Raw genomic sequence first — 19,692 nt, forward strand, 5'->3', positions numbered from 1 at the left:
CACTCTACATGTTAATCAAAGGGTTGCAGTTTGCTGAGAGAGTCTGCAACATGTTCAAGACTACCCTTTCTGAGGGAACAATTTAAATGTAGCTTCGCTTGGAAGAGATGGGAGTGGGAAGTTACAAAGAGATGGGGGCACGCTAACCAAGTGGGCAAAACTACAGCAAGGAGAGTTCAGTCACCACACTGGACTGACAATAGGTTTGGTGTGATCGTGTGCTGGACTTCTTAAAAAAATATTGGGGTCAGGCTTAAAGCTGTGAAGGTGCAAAGCAATTTGGGTGCCTAGGTACATATATCGCTACGGAATACAAAGGGGAGAATGATAAACTTCAGTTGTACAGAGCCTTGGCCAGACCCCCAGCTGGAGTAACCGCTCTGTTCTGGGCACCACACTTCAGAAGGTAATATTGGCTTTGGAGGGGGTGCAGCACAAATTCACCAGAATGATACCGGGGCTAAAAGGGTTACATTAACTAGGCTTGAATTCCTCAGAACTTAGAAGTTTGAGGGTAATCTGACATCAAAAACATCAGAAGTTGTTTAAAAATATAAATAGATTAGATAGGACAGCTAGAGAAGACAGAGATAAACTGCTGGTGGGGAAATCCAGATCATGGGGTCAAAACCTTAAAATTAGAGTTAGTGATTCAGGGTGATGTCAGGAAGCACTTCTTCACACAAAGGGTAAAAAAGGTAGTGGAAATCTGGAACTCTCTCCCCCAAAAGGTTGATGCGGCTGAGGGTAAATTTGATATTTGAAGACTGACATTAATAGATTTTTGTTGGTTGAGGGATAACAGATATGGAACAAAGACAGGAAAGTGGAATATAAGCAGAAAATGCTGGACATACTTTGCAGGTCAGGCAGCACGAATGGAGAGAGAAATGGAGGACAGCGAGTTCTGATAAAAGGTCACATTAACCTAAACATTAACTCTCTGTTTCCACAGACGCTGTCAGACCTGCTGAGTAATTCCAGCATTTTCGGTTTTTATTTCAGATTTCCAGCATCTGCAGTATTTTGCTTTTGTATTAAGTGGGTAAATGGAGTTGAGGTACAGATCAGCCACGATCTAAGACTCCAGAGGCTGTATGGACATTCCTGTTCTTAATTTCCATCTATGTTAAGTTGCTGAGGTGAACGGACTCCGGTGTTCTGATTTAGGGATTGTCCACTGGTTAAGTGACATCATGAAGAACAGCCCTTTCCAAACCTGTGGGAGGATAAAACTCAAATACAAACAGAACAAACCACTAGCTAAGAAACTGAAATGAAAATAAGAATAGGTTCCAGACCTTCGTGGGCTGTAGGACATGGGGCTCTGGACTGAAATCTCTTCTCTATAAATCCCTGCACAAAATCCAGGCTGCACTCAGTGTAGTACCAAGAGAGCACTGCATTGGCAGAGGGCCTGTAAAGAGTTTCCATCTGTCCTGAGGCCATGAAACGCTATAGAAAGGTACTTTTTTTAAAAAAAATTGTTTTGGGATTGATGATGCAGACGGCAACTGTCAGACACTGTGGTCTTGAGCTGAAAGCAAGAATGCAGGAGAGGTTTGATAGCTTCTGTGGTCACTGACATGCCTTCACAAGTTGGCCTAAGGCTGAATTTTTCGTTTATTATTGGAAGGAAACCATGGTGACCTGAATCAGATTTTCCAGACACAGGCAGCACTAAGTTGAGGTTGGAAAGCATCTTGCACAGCCTGACAGGGGAAAAAGAGCCAAGGCTGAGAAATAACATTTTGGAAGCTCCCCTGCACCTGAATGCTTCCACTGAGAGACGGTGGATCACATGCAGTGTGAGAGCAACAGCCAGAGTTAGTCTAGGGAGTGTAGGGTATGAAGTCTGTTTGGATATTGTTAAAATTCACTCAAATGAGTAGGAAAGAAGGGACTTGGATTCATAAAGCACATTTCATGACCTCAGGATGTCCCAAAGCACTTTTGAAGTGCAGTGATGTAGGTGTTTTGAAGTGCTGTAATGTGGGAAATGCGGCAGCCAATTTGTGCACAGAAAGATCCCACAAACAATAAGATAATGAATGGGAAGGCGATGGTGTAGTAGTACTGTCGCTGGACTAGTAATCCAGAGACCCAGGGTAACGCGAATCCCACTATGGCAGATCGTGAAATGTGAATTCAATAAAAATCTGGAATTAAAAGTCTAATGATTACTATAAAACCACTGTTGATTGCTGTAAAAACCCATCTGGTTCACAAGCGTCCTTTAGGGAAGGAAATCTGCCGTCCTTACCTGGTCTGGTCTGGTCTACATGTGACTCTAGACCCACAGCAATGTGGTTGACTCTTTTAAAAAAAAAAGCCCTCTGAAATGGCCTAGCAAGCCACTCAGTTGTCACCACCATCTTCTCCAGGGCAACTAGGGATGGGCAATAAATGCTGGCCCAGCCAGCAAAACCCACATCCCATGAATGGGTAGATTAAAAAATAAAACTAGTTAATCTATTTTTGTGATGTTGTGAAGAAGGGATAAATATTTCCCCAGGACACTGAAGAGAACTCCCCTAATCTTCTTCGAAATAGTGCCTGTGGGTTCTTTTACATTCACCTGAGGGGGAAGACGGAGTCTCGGTTTAACATCTCATCCAAAGGAAGGCCCCTCAGGAAAAGTAAGGGTCCCAAACCGATCCCTGGGGAACTCCACTACAAACCTTCCTCCAGTCCGAAAAATACCCATTGACCATTACTCTCTGCTTCCTATTTTTCAGCCAATTTTGTATCCACATTACTACTGCCCCTTTTATTCCATGAGCAATAACTTTTCTCACTAATCTGTTGTGTGTCACTGTGTCAAATGCCTTTTCAAAGTCCATGTACACCACATCAACAGCATTACCCTCATCGACCTTTTCTGTTACCTCTTCAAAAAAACTCCAGCAAGTTAGTTAAACACGATTTCCCCTTTAGAAATCCATGCTGGCTCTTCCTTATCAACCCATTCTCTCCTGAATAATTGTTTCTAGAATCTTGCCCACCACTGAAGTTAAACTGACTGGCCTGTAATTGCTGGGCTTATCCTTACAACCTTTTTTGAATAAGGGCGTAATGTTTGCAATTCTCCAGTCCTCTGGCACCACCCGAGTCTAGGGAAGATTGAAAGACTATGGCCAGTGCCCCTGCAATTTCTACTCTCACTTCCTTCAATATCTTTGGATGCATCTCATCCGGTCCCAGTGCCTTGTCAACAGAGTACCAACGGTCTATTCACACTTACTCCTTGTCAATTTTGAACCCTTCTAGTGATAGAGTTTCCTCATCTGTCACCATGGCCTGGGTAGCATCTACCTCCTTGGTAAAGACGGATGCAAAGTATTCATTTAATACCTCAGCATGACCCCTTTGTCCATGTATGAATTCCCTTTTAGGTCCCTAATCGGTCCTACTCCTCCTTTTACCACCCTTTTACTATTCATATGTCTATAGCAGACTTAGGGATTCCCCTTTATGTTGACTGCCAGCCTTTTCTCATAATCCCTCTTTGCTTCTCTAACATGGTTTTTCACCTCCCCTCTGAACCTTCTGTATTCCTCTTGGTTCTCAATTATATTTTCTACATGATACCTGTCATAAGTGCACTTTTTCTTCTTTATCTTAATTTCTATCTCCTTTTTCATCCAGGGAGCTCTGGATTTGTTTGTCCTACCTTTCCCTTTCGATGGAATATACCTTGACTGTGCCCGAACCAATTATTTTTTGAAGGTAGCCCATTGTTCAGCTAGTTTTTCATTCCAATTTTTCATTCCAGTCTATCTGGCCCAGCTCCCTTCTGACCCATCGAAGTCAGCTCTCATCCAGTTAATTATTCTTACTCTGGATTGCTTATCGTCCTTCTCTATCATCATCCTAAAATGTACAATACAATGATCGCTGTCTCCTAAATGTTCCCCCACTGACACTTGGTCTATTTGGCTCGCCTCATTTCCAAGGACCAGGTCCAGTGCATCTTTTCTTGTTGGATTGGACATGTATTGCTGTAGAAAATTTTCCTGAACACAATCTAGGAATTTTTGCCCCTCTCCACCCTTTACACTACCACTATCCCAGTCTACATTCGGGTAATTAAAGTCCCCCTTTCTAACTACTCTATAATGCCTGCATCTCTGATATTTCCCTGCAGATTTGTTCTTCTACGTCCTTCTCACTATTTGTTGGGCTATAGGCTACATCGAGCAATGTAATTGCAGCCTTTTTGTTGAAAGGATGCTGACAAAATGTTGTTTTTTTTTACACATCATATTGTTGTGATTTGGAATGCGCTGCCTGAAAGTGCAGTGGAAGCAGACTCAATAGTAACTTCCAAAGGGGAACTGGATAAATACTTGGAGGGGAAAAAAAATTACAGGCCAAAGGGCAAGAGTAGGGGGAGTGGGAATAATTGGGTAGCTCTCTCAAAGCTCTGGCAAAGACACGGCCTCCTCCTTAAAAAAAAGAGACTTCCATTTACATAGCACTTTTCACAACCACCAGATGTCTCAAAGCACTTTACAGCCAATTAAGTACTTTTGAAATGCAGTCACTGTTGTAATGTAGGAAATGCAGCAAACAATACATTGCACTGCAAACTCCCACAAAGAGTAATGTAATAATGACCAAATAATTGGTTTTTGAGATGCTGATTGAGGGATAAATATTGGCTCAGGGATTGTTTCCTTGCTCTTCTTCGAAATAGTGCAATGGGTTCTTTTACATCCATCTGAGCAGGCAGACAAGACCCTGGTTTAACACAGCATCCAAACGACAGCACTTACAACAGTGCAGCACTCCCTCAGTATTGGATAAGAGCGTTAGCCTTGATTTTTGCGCTCCAGTCCTGGAGTGGGACTTGAACCCAGAACCTTGTGACTCAGAAGTAACAATGCCACCAGTGGAGCCATGGCTGAAACAGCTCCAACTCCAGCGCTGTATAATTCTGTGCTTATCACCATCACTTGAGATTCTTGTGCAGAAGGGAAACTGGCCTTCAAGAAAGAGCCTTACTACCAAACCCAGCAGCATAAATGCAAGACTATCCCAGGAGCTCTGTCCTGTCAAGCAGGTTGACATTTGACATTTCCAGTTAGCTTACCTTCTTGATTTCCTGCTGAGAGTGGGTGGTCGAGATTCTTGCCGTGGAATGTGCTTTGGATTTGTTGTGATTGTCAGACACACTTTCCAGATCACGTAACATCCTCCCTTGCTTCAACTCCATCTGCAATTACATTTAGAAAACAAATCCCAAACGTTAATCGACTGAACGAAGTGGCGAGGACAGGTTCTGCAGACTTGGCTCGTATTCCCTCGAGTTTAAAAGGTGAGGGATGTTGTTGCTTCTTGCATCTCTAGTGTCTTGCCACACTGAAAGGCACTATATAAACACAAGCTGCTTTCAACAACAACTTGCATTTATATAACACTTATAGGCAGAGTAGATCATCCCAAGGTGCTTCCCAGGGGCACTATAAAACATAATTTGACACCGAGCCACATGAGGATGAGAGAGAGGGGTAGGGAGGCAAGAGGTTTAGGAGGTACATACTAGAGCTTAAGCAGCTGGAGGAACAGCCATTGATGGTGGAGAGATGGAAATCAGGGAAGCTTAAGAGGCCAGCATTGGAGGAGAGCAGAAATCTCTAAGAGTTGCTGGACATAACCTGTATGAAAATTAGAAGAATTTAATAACATCTACGCCAAATTAGAAACAGCTGCTCTGAAGAAGAGTCATACAGACTCAAAACGTTAACTCTGTTTCCCTCTCCACAGATGTTGCTGAGTTCTCACTGCATCTTCTGTTTATATTTCAGTGACTATTTATATTCCCTTGAGTTTAGAAGATTAAGGTTAATCTGATCAAGGTTTTGAAAACAATCAGGGATTTGATAGGGTGGATAGAGAGAAAATATTTCCTGTGGTGGGAGAGTGCAATTTTCAAGCCTCAAAATCGGGTCAACGGGCAGGATTTTACCGTTGGCGAGCAGGGGGCGGGGCCCGCTCGCCAATGGGTAAAATGACGCAGGATGACACTGGGCGGAACAATTGAGGCCATTGACAGAGCAATTAAAGTACTTAGTGGACTTGCCTGTCCAACCTTAAGGTTGGCGGGCAGGCCAGGAGCCCCGGCGGCAACTAGAAAAAACATGAAAACTCATCCACCGGCGGGATAAGGTTTCATGTAGGCTTTTAAAATTTTTAATAAGCTTGTTATGGAGATTATGAACATGTCCCAACTCATGTGACATTGTAACGAGGGGACATGTAAGGGCATTTTTTTTTTTCTTTATTTTTAATATTGTTGACAGTAGAGGCGATCGCCCTGCGGCTGCACATAGCCTCAGGGAGATGTGCGCTCTTTCGTGCACATGCACGAAAGAGCACACTCTCGATTTTAGGGATTCCCCCCCAGCCCGCACAGGGAGCGTATAGTGTTTCTGTGCGGATGTCATGCTGGGCAGGCCTTAATTGGCCCACCCACGTAAAATGGAGATGCGCCTCCGATCGGGGGCGCCGATCAGAAGTGCGCCTGCACGCGCCAGCCCATCAACTTCCCCCCCCAACGGGGGGAAAATTCTGCCCAATGTGGGAAGGGTTTGGGAAGCACTGCTGTGGCTACAAGAGCAGATCGGGGACAGGGACCTCTGCAGTGAGTAATACCATATTAGATAATAACAGGTTCACCCCCACACCACCCCACAAGTCCTGACCACTATCTACAAGGCACATGTCAGGAGTGTGATGGAATACTCTCCACTTGCCTGGACAAGTGCAGCTCCAAAAACACTCGAAGCTTAACACCATCCAGGACAAAGCAACCCGCTTGATCGGCGTCCCATCCACCACCTTAAACATTCACTGCCTCCACCACCAACACACAGTGTCTATCATCTACAAGATGCACTGCAGTAACTGACCAAACCTCCTTCGACAGCACTTTCCAAATCCATGACCTTTTCCACCTAGAAGGGAACACATATGGGAACATCACCACCTGCAAGTTCTCCTCCAAGCCACACACCATCCTGACTTGGAAATATATCACCGTTCCTTCACTGTCGCTGGGTCAAAATCCGGGAATTCCCTTCCTAACAGCACTGTGGGTGTACCTACGCCACAAGGACTGCAGCGGTTCAAGGAGGTGGCGCACTACCTTCTCCAGGGTAATTAGGTTTGGGTAATAAATGCTGGCCTAGCCAGTGATGCTTAAATCCCGCAAATGAATAAAACGAACACGGATTTTTTTCACTGTTATTACATATGGTGACTGCCCATTTAAGACAACTCAACTAAGCTTCAAGTATGACAAACAAACATAATCAATGCAGCAACCTCAGGGAATCATCGAATGGTTATGGCTCTGAATGAGGCCGTTCAGCCCATCATGTCCATGCCAGCTATCTGTAAAAGCAAACCAGCTAGTTCCACTCCCTAACCCTTCCCCATAACTCTACAAATTGTCTCTTAGGGTGCTTATCCAATTCCCTTTTGAAAGTCATGACTGAATCCGCCTTCACTACTCTCTCAGGCAGTGCATTCCAGATTCTAACCACTCGCTGTGTAAAAATGTTTTTCCTCATGTTTCCTTTTGTTCTTTTACCAATCACCTTAAATCCACGTTCTCTGGTTCTCGACTCATCCTCCAATGGGGACAGTTTCTCCCCATCTACTTTAGCCAGGCCTCTCATGATTTTGAATACCTCTTATCAAATCTCCTCTCAACCTTCCCTTCTTCAAGGAGAGCAGCCCCAGCTTCTTCAATCGCTCCACATAACTGATGTCCCTCATCCCTGGAATCATTCTTGTGAATCTTTCCTGCAACACCTCTAAAGCCTTCACATTCACCCTAAGTGTGGTGCCCAGAATTGGACTCAATACTCCAGATGACACTGAACCAATGTTTCATAAACATTCATCATAACTTCCTTGATTTTCTACTCTACGTCCACACTCTGTTCCTGAACCCCTTTTAGAATTGTACCCTTTCATTTGTATAGCCTCTCCTCGTTCTTCCTGCCCAAATGCATCACTTCACACTTCTCTGTATTAAATTTCATCTGCCACGTGTGTCTGTCCATTCACCCATCCTGTCTATGTCTTAAAGTCTATAGTTATCCTCCCACTGTTCATTACACTTCTTTGTTTTGTGTCATCTGTAAATTTTGAAATTGTGCCCTGGATACCAAAGCCTGGGTCATTAAGCAGGGATCCTAATACCAACCCCTGTGGACCCCCACAATATATCTTCCTCCTGTCTGAAAAACAACAACCATCCACCACTACACTCGTTTCCTGTCACTCAGTCAATTTCATTTCCATGCTGTCACTGCCCCTTTTATTCCATGAGCTCTAACTTTGCTGACAAGCCTATTATGTGGCACTTTATCAAATGTTTTTTGGAAGTCCACATACACCATATCAACTGCATTACCCTCATCAGCCTCCTTCAGCCCTCTCTTGTTACCTCACCAAAACAAAACTCAGCTTAACAACCCATGCTGGCTTTCCTTCATTAATCCACATTTGCCCAAGTGACTATTAATTTTGACTCAGATTATCATTTCTAATAGCTTTCCCACCACTGAGGTTAAGCTGACTGGTCTATAGTTGCTGACCTTATCCTTACACCCTTTCTGTAACATTTGTAATTCTCCAGTCCTCTGGTGCCATCCCTGTATCTAAGGAGGATTGGAAGGTTATGGCCAATGCCTCTGCAATTTCCACCCTTAGTATCCTCAGATATATCCCAACCAGTCCTGGTGTCTTTGAACTTTAAGCACTGCAAGCCTATGCAATGCTTCCTCTCTTTAGCAATTTTTAGCCCATCCAGTACCTCCTCTTTCACTGAGTTTGACTGCATCTTCTTTGGAAAAAAATAGATTCAAAGTACTTAGCACTTGATACAGTTAAAAGGTAATAAAAAACATGTTTGATTTTTAAAACCAACCAAGAGACTAGTGGATCCCTCATGTTGTTGCCTGTAGGTATTTTAAGATCTGGTGTATGGTTACCAATGATTAGATACTAACCTGTCTTATCCTTTCAATGCTATCATTCAAGTGGAATACAACAACATCGTCCTTCTCTATAGATCTCATGTGCAGTAAATCCCCAAATGCAACAAACAAAATCAGTCACTGAGCAGTAAGGGGCAGGGAGGAAAAATTGGGGTTAGCTACAGTATTCGCAGCACAGAAAACAGGGCATTTGGCCCAGTTGGTCCATGGCAATTTTTATGTTCCACGAGGGCCTCCTGCCACCTTAGTTCATTTCACACTATCAACATATTCCTTTCTCCTTCTTCGTTTATCCAGCTTCCTCTTAAATGCATTTTTAAAAAATTCTTTTATGGGATGTGGGTGTCACTGGAACAGCCAGCATTTGTTGCCCATCCCTAATTGCCCTTGTACTGAGCAGCTTGCTCAGCCATTTCAGAGGGCAGTTAAGAGTCAACCACATTAATGTGGGTCTGGGGGCACATGTAGGCCTGACCAGGTAAGGATGGCAGATTTCCTTCCCTGAAGGATATTAGTGAACCACATGGGCGTTTACAACAATGATGGTTTCATGGTCATCATTATTGAGACTTGCTTTTCAATCCTAAATTTTATATTAATTGAATTTAAATTCCACCAGCTGCCATGGCGAGATTTGAACCAGTGCCCCCAGAAAATTAGCCTGGGCCTCTGGATTACTAGCCCAGCGGCATTACCACAATACTTCTTCTCTAATGCCTCTATACTGTTTTCTAAATATGGAGAACAGAACCGTACTCAGTACCCCACGTGGTCTAACCAAGATGCCACCAATTATCCCATCATTCCTAATCTCCAAGAACCTTTACATCTACACTTTCAAATCCCCAAAAGGTGAATGTCAAACAGCCCACACACTATTACAAAGAGTAGAGCAGTTCTCCCTGGTGTCCTGGCAAATATTTACTGCTCAAACATCACTAAAACAGATTACCTGGTCATTATCCCGTTACTGTTTGTGGGAACTTGCTGTGCACAAATTGGCTGCTGTGTTTCCCACATTACAGCAGTGATTACACTTCAAAAGTACTTCCTTGGCTGTAAAGTGCTTTGGAGATTGGAGATTATGAAAGGTGCTAGAGAAATGCAAGTTCTCCCTTATTTTAATACAAGTACCCTCTCCACGTGAAATGGCTTGACTAACTACATAAGGTGAATCGAGTTGACATTTAACTCTGATCCCCTGTGGTGCAACATTTCTTCCAGAGTATTTTGGCTTGCTGCCTGGAGTTTCAGGAAATTCTCTGCTGAAAGGACGTCTCTTTGTACACATTAACGTTCCTGACGGGTGCGAGTTGAGTTAACTTTTTCCACCTCCAGGTGGATTATATATTTTGCAGTCTACATCCGTCATGGAGCCACGGCCTCACACTGTATTTTCATGAAATATATATCATCATGGCTCCTTCCTAAAATTTTAAAAACTGGGCAAAGACTTTGAAAAGACTGAAGCTACGTCTGCCTGTCACCCAGAACGAGAGGAATTTTCCGGCAATATCAGAGAAGCTGACACCTCGTTATCTCTGAAGAGACGCCAATGACCCCCTGTGACTGCAGAGATCAAATTCAAAGGGAATTATACAAAGGCCATCTATATTTCCTAAGCCAGGCCTGGCCAATGGAGACAAACAATCTGCTAGGACAAAGGACCCTGCAGCCTCCTTCAAAATTCTTAATGGTTGGGACATTAACAATCTCAAGAGTGCAGACAAAAGAATATTCATCCTTTGTAAAATCTAAAGTAAACAGGTGGAAGTCATGTGGCATGACCGCTGGAGGAACCTTAAACACTGTCTTGCTCTACTGCCAGTCTGTCATTTTCCAACTAACAAGCAGCAGTTCAGAACAAGGGGTCAGTCCAGGTGAATGCCTGGCCACCCCCAAATACACTGTTTCTACTGTAACTTCTATACCAGTGCCGACGAGACTAATTCATCTCTACATGCCCATCCCATTGTGGAAGTCGCCTCTACTGGAAAAGCGGATTATCCAGCATCAGTCTTCAATCTGCCGACCTCTGTAAAAGAATACACCATTGGGCTTGGATTCTGGACTCCAGGCTCACGTGAAACAATAATTCTTTATTCTGTGGTTTTTGTCCTGTAAATCTTTCTTTTTTTAATTCCACTCCCCCTCTTTTATTGTACAAGCAATAAAGGAGGCTATGTTGCACCCCTCCTATTGTGTTTGAGTGTGTGTGAATAAACCACCCGAGTTTACCCTATCCCAAGTTTTCTGTGGGGTTATCAATAAAAACACTTTTCTTTTTACTGAAGGGTGGTGAGAGGAGGAATCAGGACTGTTTAAATTAAACCCCCTCCTGTCCATAACACATCTGATAAGAGTTCATCCACTCACCAGGCGACCACGTTTAAAGCTGACCATACCTGTTACACATTATTTTATAGAACAGAAATAGCCCATTTGGCCCAAATTGTCCATGCCAGTGTTTATACTCCATGTGAGCCTCCTACAACCTTACTTCATCTCACGCTATCAACATATCCTTCTACTTCTTTCTCCCTCATGTGTTTATCCAGCTTCCCCTTAAATGCATCTATGCAATTCACCTCAACCAGTCCAATTGGTAGCAATTCCACATTCTAACCACTCTGGGCAAAGGAGCTTCCCCTGAATTCACTACTGAATTTATTAGTGACTCTCATATTTATGATTCCTAGTTCTGGTTTCTCAGATAGGTCAAGACATCTTCTCTATGCCTACCCTTAAAGGCCTCTATCAAGTCATCAATCAAGCCTTCTATTTTCCAGAGAAAAGATCTCCAACCTGTTCAATCTTTCCCAATAGGTCTAACCTCTCAAATCTAGTAGCATCCTTAAATTCTTTTCGCCCCTTCCCCAGTGCCCTTACACTGTTTTCTTAATATGGAGAACAGAGTTATGCTCAGTACTCCACAGGTGATCTAACCAAGGCTCTGTATAAGTTTAATGTAACTTCTGAGTTTTCAATTCTATTCCTCTAGAAGTGAACCCCACTACTTTGTTCTTTTTTAAAATGGCCTCATTAACCTTTTAGTGATTTGTGTACCTCTGTTCCTCCACGCCATTTAGACACTGATTTTCCATGCAGCGTGAGGCTCTATTGTATCGCAGTAATGGTCTGCCTAAAGGCCAGTTCTCTGCTCATTTCTTCATGCCTCACAGTCTTGCACTTCAGTTGCTTGTAAAAACCTCCCATTTTCAACTTCAATGAGCAACATGACCAGGGGAAAGGATACATGAGGTGGTTTCCTGTTGCCTTCCTCACATGTGCTTAAAGGAAACACAAGTCCTCTTCCCAAAGGATCCTCTGCCTCTAAGCAGCCTTTGTCCCTCGAGGTTCCAGCTCTCCCGCCTTCGCACCAAGAATTTGCTGGTTCCACCCTTGTCCATGATCCATAACCCTGAGCTTGGGGCCCTTACCTTGGCCTGGGGCGACTCACAAAAGGACAGGGATGACCACCCCTTGAGGTCTCAAATTACACTGCAACCCTGTGTTCCTTCTACCTAAATGCACCACCTCACACTTGTCTATACTGAAATTATTTTTCATTAGAGAAACAATCAATCCCATGATACAGTGAGAGGAATGTGTGAATGAATTACCTCCCACAGCCTGATTTAAGCCTCTCATTAAAATTATGGCCAGGATTGACAGCTGTAACTCACCACAGTCAGGCAGGTTGACAAGACAACCTTCTTATCTACACTTTGTAAATGCAACTCTTAATTCAACTTAACATGCAACTCAAATTTTATCATTTGATTCAGCAACAAGTAATCACATCGAACTAGAATTCTAGGACTGCCTTCTGTTAAATAAATGTAATAACCAACATCCAGTGTCTCGGTTTTATATTTTAATGACTTATACTCTAACCATGAGGTTTCCTTTTTAGACATTCCTAATTCCCAATTTAGAAATATCTAGAGTTGTTTGAAGTATCAGCGGGCTAAGATCTCACATTATGCATTTTTATAAAAAACAATTTTGATTTCCTCATGGCTAATTTCTAAAATTTTAAAAGCTGGACAATGGCTGAAGCTATGTCTGTCCGTGACCACGAACAAAAGGAGCTTTCAGAGCAGTATTGAAGAAACTTGCACCTTGTTATCTCAGAAGATTCCCTAACCCTGTGCGCTGCAGTGACCAAATTCAAAAGGAACTATACAAAGGCCATCTACATTTCATACACCAGGCCTGGCCAACCGAAGCCGATTCGTCTGCTAGGACGAAAGACCCCACAACCTCCCTTTCAAGGCTTAATGGTTGGAACACTGACAATCTCAAGGACCCAGACAAAGGGATATACATCCTTTGTCAAAGCCAGAGTGGAGAGGTGGGAGTCATGTGGCATGAACCCCTACCTGGAGGAGCCAGTAATATTGTCTTGTGGTACTGAAAAACCTCAGTCTGCCATCTTTCCATTTACGTAGCAGCAGTACTGGTAAGGGGATCTGACAAGGCCGAATACCTGGCCCCATCTACACTGTTTTGACTGGAACTTCTGTACCATTGCCTACAAGATTGATTCATCTTTGCATGCCATCTCATCATGGAGGTCAACTCTAGTGGAAAAGTGAATTATCCAGCATCAGTTCAGCCTGCCGACATCTGTGAAGGAATACCTCATTGGACTTTGGTTCTGGGCTCTGGACACATGTGAAACAATAATTCCTTTCTCTGTGGCCTTTGCTCTGTAAATTTTTTTTTTTCTATCCCTCTTGCACTGTACAAATGCACAAGGGGATACGTAGTGACCCCCCTTCCCCCACACTTTGAGTGTGTGCAAATAAACTAACCCTCTTAGTTTATCCTATCTCGAGTTTGCTGTGGAGTTATTAATAGAAAATTGGATCACACCAAAACTATGGGGTTGGGAAACATATCACTGCACATAAAGGGGGGAACAAATCAGGACCCCTTTGTGTTTACAGATGGGTAGTGAGGGTAGAAATCAGGGCAGTTTGAAATTATATCTCCCCCCACCTTGTCCATAACAGAAGCTAAAGGTTAGTTAAAAGGTCACTATTAAAAAAACCAGCAAATTAGAAACAACTGCAAAGATCATAGTTACTGAAATTCCTATTTCACTAACCTCCTCCCACATTACAACCCTCCAACGTCTCTGTGCTTTTCCAAATCTGGTTTCCCAAGCATCCAGATTGCCATCAAGCCACCACTGACAGCTGTGCCCCAAACTCTGGAATTTCCTCGTTAAACCTCCCTCATCCTTATGGTTATCACCTATTAAGGGATCTGTCACCCAACATCTCCTAAAGTGGCTTGGTGCCAAAGTGTCAGCCTAGAATTTACATGTTCAAGTTTCTAGAGCCTTGAACCATAGCATCTTGAGAATTTGAATCAGTTTAAACAACAACTTGCATTTATATAGCACCTTTAATATAGTAAAAAGGTCCCAGGAGCATTAACAAACAAAACGTGACACAGAGCCACATTAACGGGATACTAGGCCAGGTGATCAAAAACTTGGTTTTAAGCAGCAGTTTAAAAGGAGGCAAGAGAGGCAGAGATTTAGGCAGAGAATTTCAGAAGTTAGTGCTGAGACAGCTAAAGACCCCTAATGGTGCAGTGATGAAAATCTGGGATGCACAAAAGGAGAGCAGATATCTCAGCGGGTTATAGGAGATTACAGAGATCGGGAGGGAGTAAGATCGATAATGGATTTGAGCAGGAAGAGAATTTTAAATTTGAGATGTTAGTGAACCAGGAGACAGTGCAAATCAGCAAGGTTGTTCGTTAGCATAAAAGTCATTTTTCCTTTGTTTTTTTTTCTTGGAAGTGCAGTTAGCTGTCTTAAAAATAATCTCATTCATCCAAAATCCCAACCCTGCAACTCCCCTCATTAAAGTGTCTACTGTCTTGAGTGAGTCCAATGGATTCCATAAGTAAGCAAGCTTGTTTATGAGGAAGATCATATCTTACAGGTAATGTCCAGACTCCACCATCACCATCCCTGGGTATGTCCTGTCCCACCAGCAGGGACTGACCCAGCAGAGGTGGCGGCACAGCGATATACAGTCGGGAGGGAGCTGCCCTGGGAGTCCTCAAAATCGACTCTGGACCCCATGGAGTCTCATGGCATCAGGTCAAACATGGGCAAGGAAACATCTTGCTCATTACTACATACCGCTTTCCCTCAGATGATGAATCAGTGCTCCACCATGTTAAACACCACTTGAAGGAAGCACTAAGGGTGGCAAGGGTGCAGAACGTACTCTGGGTGAGGGACTTCAATATCCATCACCAAGACTGGCTCGGTAGCACCACTACTGACTGATCTGGCCAATTCCTAAAGGACATAACTGCTAGACTGGGTCTGCAGCAGGTGGTGAGGGAACCAATAAGAGGGAAGAACATACTTGACCTCAACCTCACCAACCTACCTGTCGCAGATGCATCTGTCCATGACAGTATCAGTAGAAGTGACCACTGCACAGTCGTTGTGGAGACAAAGTCCCGCCTTCACATTAAGGATACCCTCCATCGCCTTGTGTGGTATGACCACCGTGCTAAATGGGATAGATTTCCAACAGATGTAGCAACTCAAGACTGGGTATCCATGAGGCACTGTGGGCTATCAGCAGCAGCAGAACTGTACTCAAACACAATCTGTAATCTCCTGGCCCAACAAATCCCCTGTCACGAAGCTATTAACGTATATAATATTTTGGAAAAAAAGTTTTCTTTTAAAATAGAGGTTTAGTCTGTGGGTGTGTCTTAATTGGATTAAAGCCAGCTAGTCTGGGTGCTTTACTGCGTACTAGTTTTGATATGTAAGCGAGATAGCGTGTATTTGCATTTTTTGAATAGAGCATTCAAGAAGTAGGGTGAAAACTGACGCTTATCTAGCAGCTACCAAGCAATCTGTTTATATTACTAATAAAATTGGTATTATGAAAGGGGTTTCATTCAAAAGGTGAAGTTCAAAGAGGCTGGTGAGACAATGAGAATTTGAATTCAATCAGTGGTGATAGGTATAACTTCAGCAGTTTTCGGGTGTGCAGAGCAGAGGCAATGTGAGATCAAAAGCAGCTGTAAGCCTCCAACTGGCTCCACAGGTTTTGAATTTATAAGGAGAAAATACTTTGCCTGGTGTTTGGTTAAGTCTATGGGTTTCTGTTGCCTTAATGGAGAATAGTTTGGGAATTTGTTAAAAGTTATGATAGTAGTAATTTGTAGCCAAGTGTACATATATTTTAACCTGTGTAAATTAATAAAATGTTTCATTTAGTTTAATGTAAAACCTCAAGAACTGGTGGTCTGATTCCTGAATTTAGAGTCGCATCTCAAACATAACACTTAAAATTGTAGGTTATGACAGTTGTTTCAAGTTTCCCTCTGGGATTTTTAAATAGCCCCGCATTGCCAACTGCATTGGTTATAACACCCCCACTCTACCATTACCATCAAGCCAGGGGATCAACCCCGGTTCAAAGAAGAAAGCAGGAGGGCATACCAAGAGCAGCACCAAGCATACCTAAAAATGAGGTGGGCTGACAAGTGGCAAGTAATGTTCACGTCACACAAGTGTCAGGACATGCCCATCTCCAACAAGAGAATCCAACTATTGCCCCTTGATGTTCAATGGCATTACCATCACTGAATCCCCCACTATCAACATCTGGGGGTTACCACTGACCAGAAACTGAACTGGAATAGCCATATAAATACTGTGGCTACAAGAGCAGATCAGAGGCTAGGAATCGTGCGACATGTAACTCACCTCCTGACTCCCCAAAGCCTGTCCACCATCTACAAGGAACAAATCAGGTGTGTGGCGGAATACTTCCCACTTGCCTGGATAAGTGCAACTCCCACAACACTCAAGAAGCTAGACACCATCCAGGACAAAGCAGCCTGCTTGATTGGCACCACATCCACAAATATTCACTCCCTCCACCACCAACTCACAGTAGCAGCAGTGTGTACCATCTACAAGATGCACTGCAGGAATTCACCAAGGCTCCTTAGACAGCACCCTCCAAACCCACGACCACTACCATCTAGAAGGACAAGGGCAGCAGATAGGTGGGAACACCGCCAACTGGAAGTTCCCCTCCAAGTCATTCACCATCCTGACTTGGAAATATATCGCCGTTCCATCATTGTCGCTGGGTCAAAACCCTGGAACTCCCTTCCTAACAGCACCATGGGTGTACCTACACCACATGGACTGCAGCGGCTCAAGAAGGCAGCGCACCACCACCTTCTCAAGGGCAACTAGGGATGGGCAATAAATGCTGGCCCAGCCAGCGAAGCCCACATCCCGTGAATGAATTTAAAACTAAGAGAATTTGGAGGATTTAAAATGATTCAGGACTGTACTAAATGGAAAGATACGAAACCAAAAAAAGAGAGGGGGAGAGAAACTTCTCATGAGTAAACCCAACTATTTACTAAAAGTTAGCATTAATCCCTCTTCTCTTCTACAACCCATAAACACTAAAACATTAGTAGAGATGTTTAGGAGAAAGCCAAAAATCTCGAATGTTATTAAGCAGAGAGTGCACAACAAAACAGTGACACTGATTTAAAGTGCAGTGGTTTTTTTTCATTAGCATTGTATAAACGATTCCTAATTACCAGAGAGATGAATTTAATAATTAAAACCTGGGATGCAATTACAGATTCGTCAACTTCCTGAAATAGGTTGAATTCTTTTACGTCTTTATGTAAAAGATTGAACGTTGCAACTTAATTCAGTTATAATAATCTCAGTGCAGGGAAGGCTGACCTGCTGAGTTTTTCCCAGGTATTTTTGTTTTTGTTTTGTGATCGATTGACCTGGCGGCTGTATTGCAATATAAATGCAGAAATTGCAAAAAAGAATATATAGATTCTGCAACAGAAATTGCAATAGCTGCATTGCGGTGCATATCGAGAATCGCATCGATGCAGAGGAAATGGAGTAATTCACCTCCCGAGCTGCTCCTTGCAGCTTTTGTTGTGTGTCCTCCATCAGCTCTTCCACCTCCTGGAACATCTCCCTGAGAGTCGCATGGTCCAAGTTCTCTGCAGCATCTCCCCGGGGCGGCTCCCTGAGCACAGCCGGGTTGCAGCGGGCAGAGGCGGCCAGGGACAGCAGCAGGGGGAAGAGGATACAGCTTCGCATGCTGCTCAACGCACCACTCTCCTCCTCCTCCGCTACTGCTGCAACCTCTGCACCGGCTCCACTCCCCAGGTTCCCCCCCCCCCCAACCGGAGTCTCGCACTTCCGAGTTCCTCTGAGCCCCGCCCCCGGCTCCCCGGCTCCCGCCAATCGGCGGCTCCGCGTGCTTCTCCCGCTGCAGAAGACGCTAGGTGGCAAAAACTTTCCGCGGAACCGAAGCAAAGTGCGGGCAATTTGCATTAAAATGTTGCCAGTTTTCAGTAATATGTAGGGAGTTTGCAGTAACATGCAGAGAGGTTGCAATGATATGTAGGGAGTTTGCAGTAACATGCAGAGAGGTTGCAATGATATGTAGGGAGTTTGCAGTAACATGCAGAGAGGTTGCAATGATATGTAGGGAGTTTGCAGTAACATGCAGAGAGGTTGCAATGATATGTAGGGAGTTTGCAGTAACATGCAGAGAGGTTGCAATGATATGTAGGGAGTTTGCAGTAACATGCAGAGAGGTTGCAATGATATGTAGGGAGTTTGCAGTAACATGCAGAGAGGTTGCAGTAATATGTGAGGGTTTTGCAGTAACATGCAGAGAGGTTGCAATGATATGTAGGGAGTTTGCAGTAACATGCAGAGAGGTTGCAATGATATGTAGGGAGTTTGCAGTAACATGCAGAGAGGTTGCAATGATATGTAGGGAGTTTGCAGTAACATGCAGAGAGGTTGCAATGATATGTAGGGAGTTTGCAGTAACATGCAGAGAGGTTGCAATGATATGTAGGGAGTTTGCAGTAACATGCAGAGAGGTTGCAATGATATGTAGGGAGTTTGCAGTAACATGCAGAGAGGTTGCAATGATATGTAGGGAGTTTGCAGTAACATGCAGAGAGGTTGCAGTAATATGTGAGGGTTTTGCAGTAACATGCAGAGAGGTTGCAGTAATATGTAAGAGTTTTGCAGTAACATGCAGAGAGGTTGCAGTGATATGTAGGGAGTTTGCAGTAACATGCAGAGAGGTTGCAATGATATGTAGGGAGTTTGCAGTAACATGCAGAGAGGTTGCAATGATATGTAGGGAGTTTGCAGTAACATGCAGAGAGGTTGCAATGATATGTAGGGAGTTTGCAGTAACATGCAGAGAGGTTGCAGTGATATGTAGGGAGTTTGCAGTAACATGCAGAGAGGTTGCAATGATATGTAGGGAGTTTGCAGTAACATGCAGAGAGGTTGCAATGATATGTAGGGAGTTTGCAGTAACATGCAGAGAGGTTGCAGTAATATGTAAGGGTTTTGCAGTAACATGCAGAGAGGTTGCAGTAATATGTAAGGGTTTTGCAGTAACATGCAGAGAGGTTGCAGTAATATGTAAGGGTTTTGCAGTAACATGCAGAGAGGTTGCAGTAATATGTAAGGGTTTTGCAGTAACATGCAGAGAGGTTGCAGTGATATGTAAGAGTTTTGCAGTAACATGCAGAGTGGTTGCAGTAATATGTAAGGGTTTTGCAGTAACATGCAGAGAGGTTGCAGTGATAT

At 43.6% G+C, this 19,692-nt stretch overlaps 1 protein-coding gene across 2 annotated transcripts in view; it reads right to left on the reverse strand.

Moving 5' to 3' along the window:
* dkk3b (dickkopf WNT signaling pathway inhibitor 3b) overlaps positions 1-18,238 on the reverse strand; it is a 33,617-nt gene extending 15,379 nt beyond the window's left edge. For both annotated transcript variants that reach the window (XM_078549358.1, XM_078549360.1), the window contains exons 1-2: positions 17,974-18,238; positions 5,096-5,218 (exon numbers count right to left, since the gene is read on the reverse strand). In XM_078549358.1, the coding sequence (XP_078405484.1) occupies positions 5,096-5,218; positions 17,974-18,168 (318 nt within the window). In that variant the 5' untranslated portion in view covers positions 18,169-18,238. The remainder of the gene's footprint in view (positions 1-5,095; positions 5,219-17,973) is intronic.
* Positions 18,239-19,692: the final 1,454 nt, after the last annotated feature.

Source organism: Cetorhinus maximus, chromosome 9 (genome assembly GCF_964194155.1).
Source record: "Cetorhinus maximus chromosome 9, sCetMax3.hap1.1, whole genome shotgun sequence".
Classification (NCBI taxonomy): domain Eukaryota; kingdom Metazoa; phylum Chordata; class Chondrichthyes; order Lamniformes; family Cetorhinidae; genus Cetorhinus; species Cetorhinus maximus.